This window comes from Emiliania huxleyi (assembly GCF_000372725.1).
Source record: "Emiliania huxleyi CCMP1516 unplaced genomic scaffold EMIHUscaffold_1, whole genome shotgun sequence".
NCBI lineage: Eukaryota > Haptophyta > Isochrysidales > Noelaerhabdaceae > Emiliania > Emiliania huxleyi.
Genome location: NW_005202428.1, coordinates 337,432 through 338,730, shown reverse-complemented (window position 1 = coordinate 338,730; position 1,299 = coordinate 337,432). Strand labels below are relative to the sequence as shown.

The following is a 1,299-nucleotide window of genomic DNA, read 5'->3' as shown; positions in this document are numbered from 1 at the left end:
GTGAACTACGGTAGTGGGGAAGGCAGCCTCGATTGCCATACAGACATGCAGAGGAACGAGAGAAGAATATAGGGTGGATAAAGCGCCTGTTCACGGCATGGAGGGTGAGCCACACCGAACGTACCGAGCGAAGGGCCGAGCGGAAGGAGGACGGGGAAGATGACTCAGAGGAGGACGAACCAGTGGAAATTCAGTTGTCAGATGTCACGATGCATCCGAAGGGGACCCCAGCGCCGGCATCATCCGTAGAGGCACGAGTGTTCGAAGAGAGAGTGGACCTGAGCAACAACATGACGTGTAGGCAAATGATCGGAGTGGGAGTCAGAAATGTGGTCCTTGCGCGAGGGGAGCTTGATAGACTCGAGGGGCCAGGATACGCCGCGAGGAGGACGGAGTTGCGCAAGGCGAAAGAAGCCGCGAGAACAAGGGACCGGCAGGCGGCGGCGTCGCAGGACGAGGCAGAAGAGAACGACGCGACAGAGGAGGAAGTGACAAGGGAGAGACCGACGAGAGTGGGACGGCCGCGAGGTGGCATGAAGGTTGCAGCGAGAAGCGGCGAGAGACTGCGAAAAGAGATACGAAGAGGCAGACTCCCCAGGGTGGGCGACGGCTAGCGCATCACACTCCTCTCCTTAAAATCCCTGTGTGGTGGCGGCGTGCCGTTCTCCCATCCCTCCCTTGGGTTGTGTGTTTTCTTTCTTTCTTTCTTTTTCCCTCTGTGTTCGTGTGCGTCGCCCATCTCTCCCTGGAGATGACTGCTCCATTTATTTATTTATAAGGCCCGACGTGAATTCTTTCTCGCGGCGCTACCGAAGGCTGCGGAAGGGCGATGCGCACCCTCTCGAATCACGCGGCGCTGCAGCAGGTCTCGCAGCCCGCCGCCGACGGCGAGCGCCTCGCGGCCATCCTCTCCATTCCGGCCGCGGCCGACGACAAGGCCGGCTGGGCGTACCGCATCCCGCACGAGCTGGCCGAGTACGACTGCTTTGTCGAGTCTGACCCCGAGGACGAGCAGCTCGTAAGCCGGCTCGGCGAGGCCTCGGTCCTGGACAAGCCGCTCGCCCTCTTCCTCAGCGCTTCCCAGGCCGGCGCCGCGCAGCGTCTCGCCGACGCGGCGAGCAAGGGCGGTGCGTGCCTGGTGCGCATCGTGGTCGTGCACGACGGCGGGAACGTGGCGGCGGCGGCGGCGGTCCTCGAAGGGGTGGACGTGCCGACCACGTGGGTGGACGATCTCTCCGGCTCCCCCGTCTCGTGCCCCGGGGCGGCAGCAGTGTTTGCCGGCTTGCGCGAGTCTCTGGC

At 63.2% G+C, this 1,299-nt stretch overlaps 1 protein-coding gene across 1 annotated transcript in view; it reads left to right on the top strand.

The window, feature by feature from the left end:
- EMIHUDRAFT_193839 (hypothetical protein) overlaps positions 1–72 on the top strand; it is a gene marked incomplete at both ends in the record, with an annotated part of 914 nt that extends 842 nt beyond the window's left edge. The window contains one exon of the mRNA XM_005793887.1: positions 54–72. Within this exon, the coding sequence (XP_005793944.1) occupies positions 54–72 (19 nt within the window). The remainder of the gene's footprint in view (positions 1–53) is intronic.
- Between the last annotated feature and the right edge of the window lie 1,227 nt (positions 73–1,299).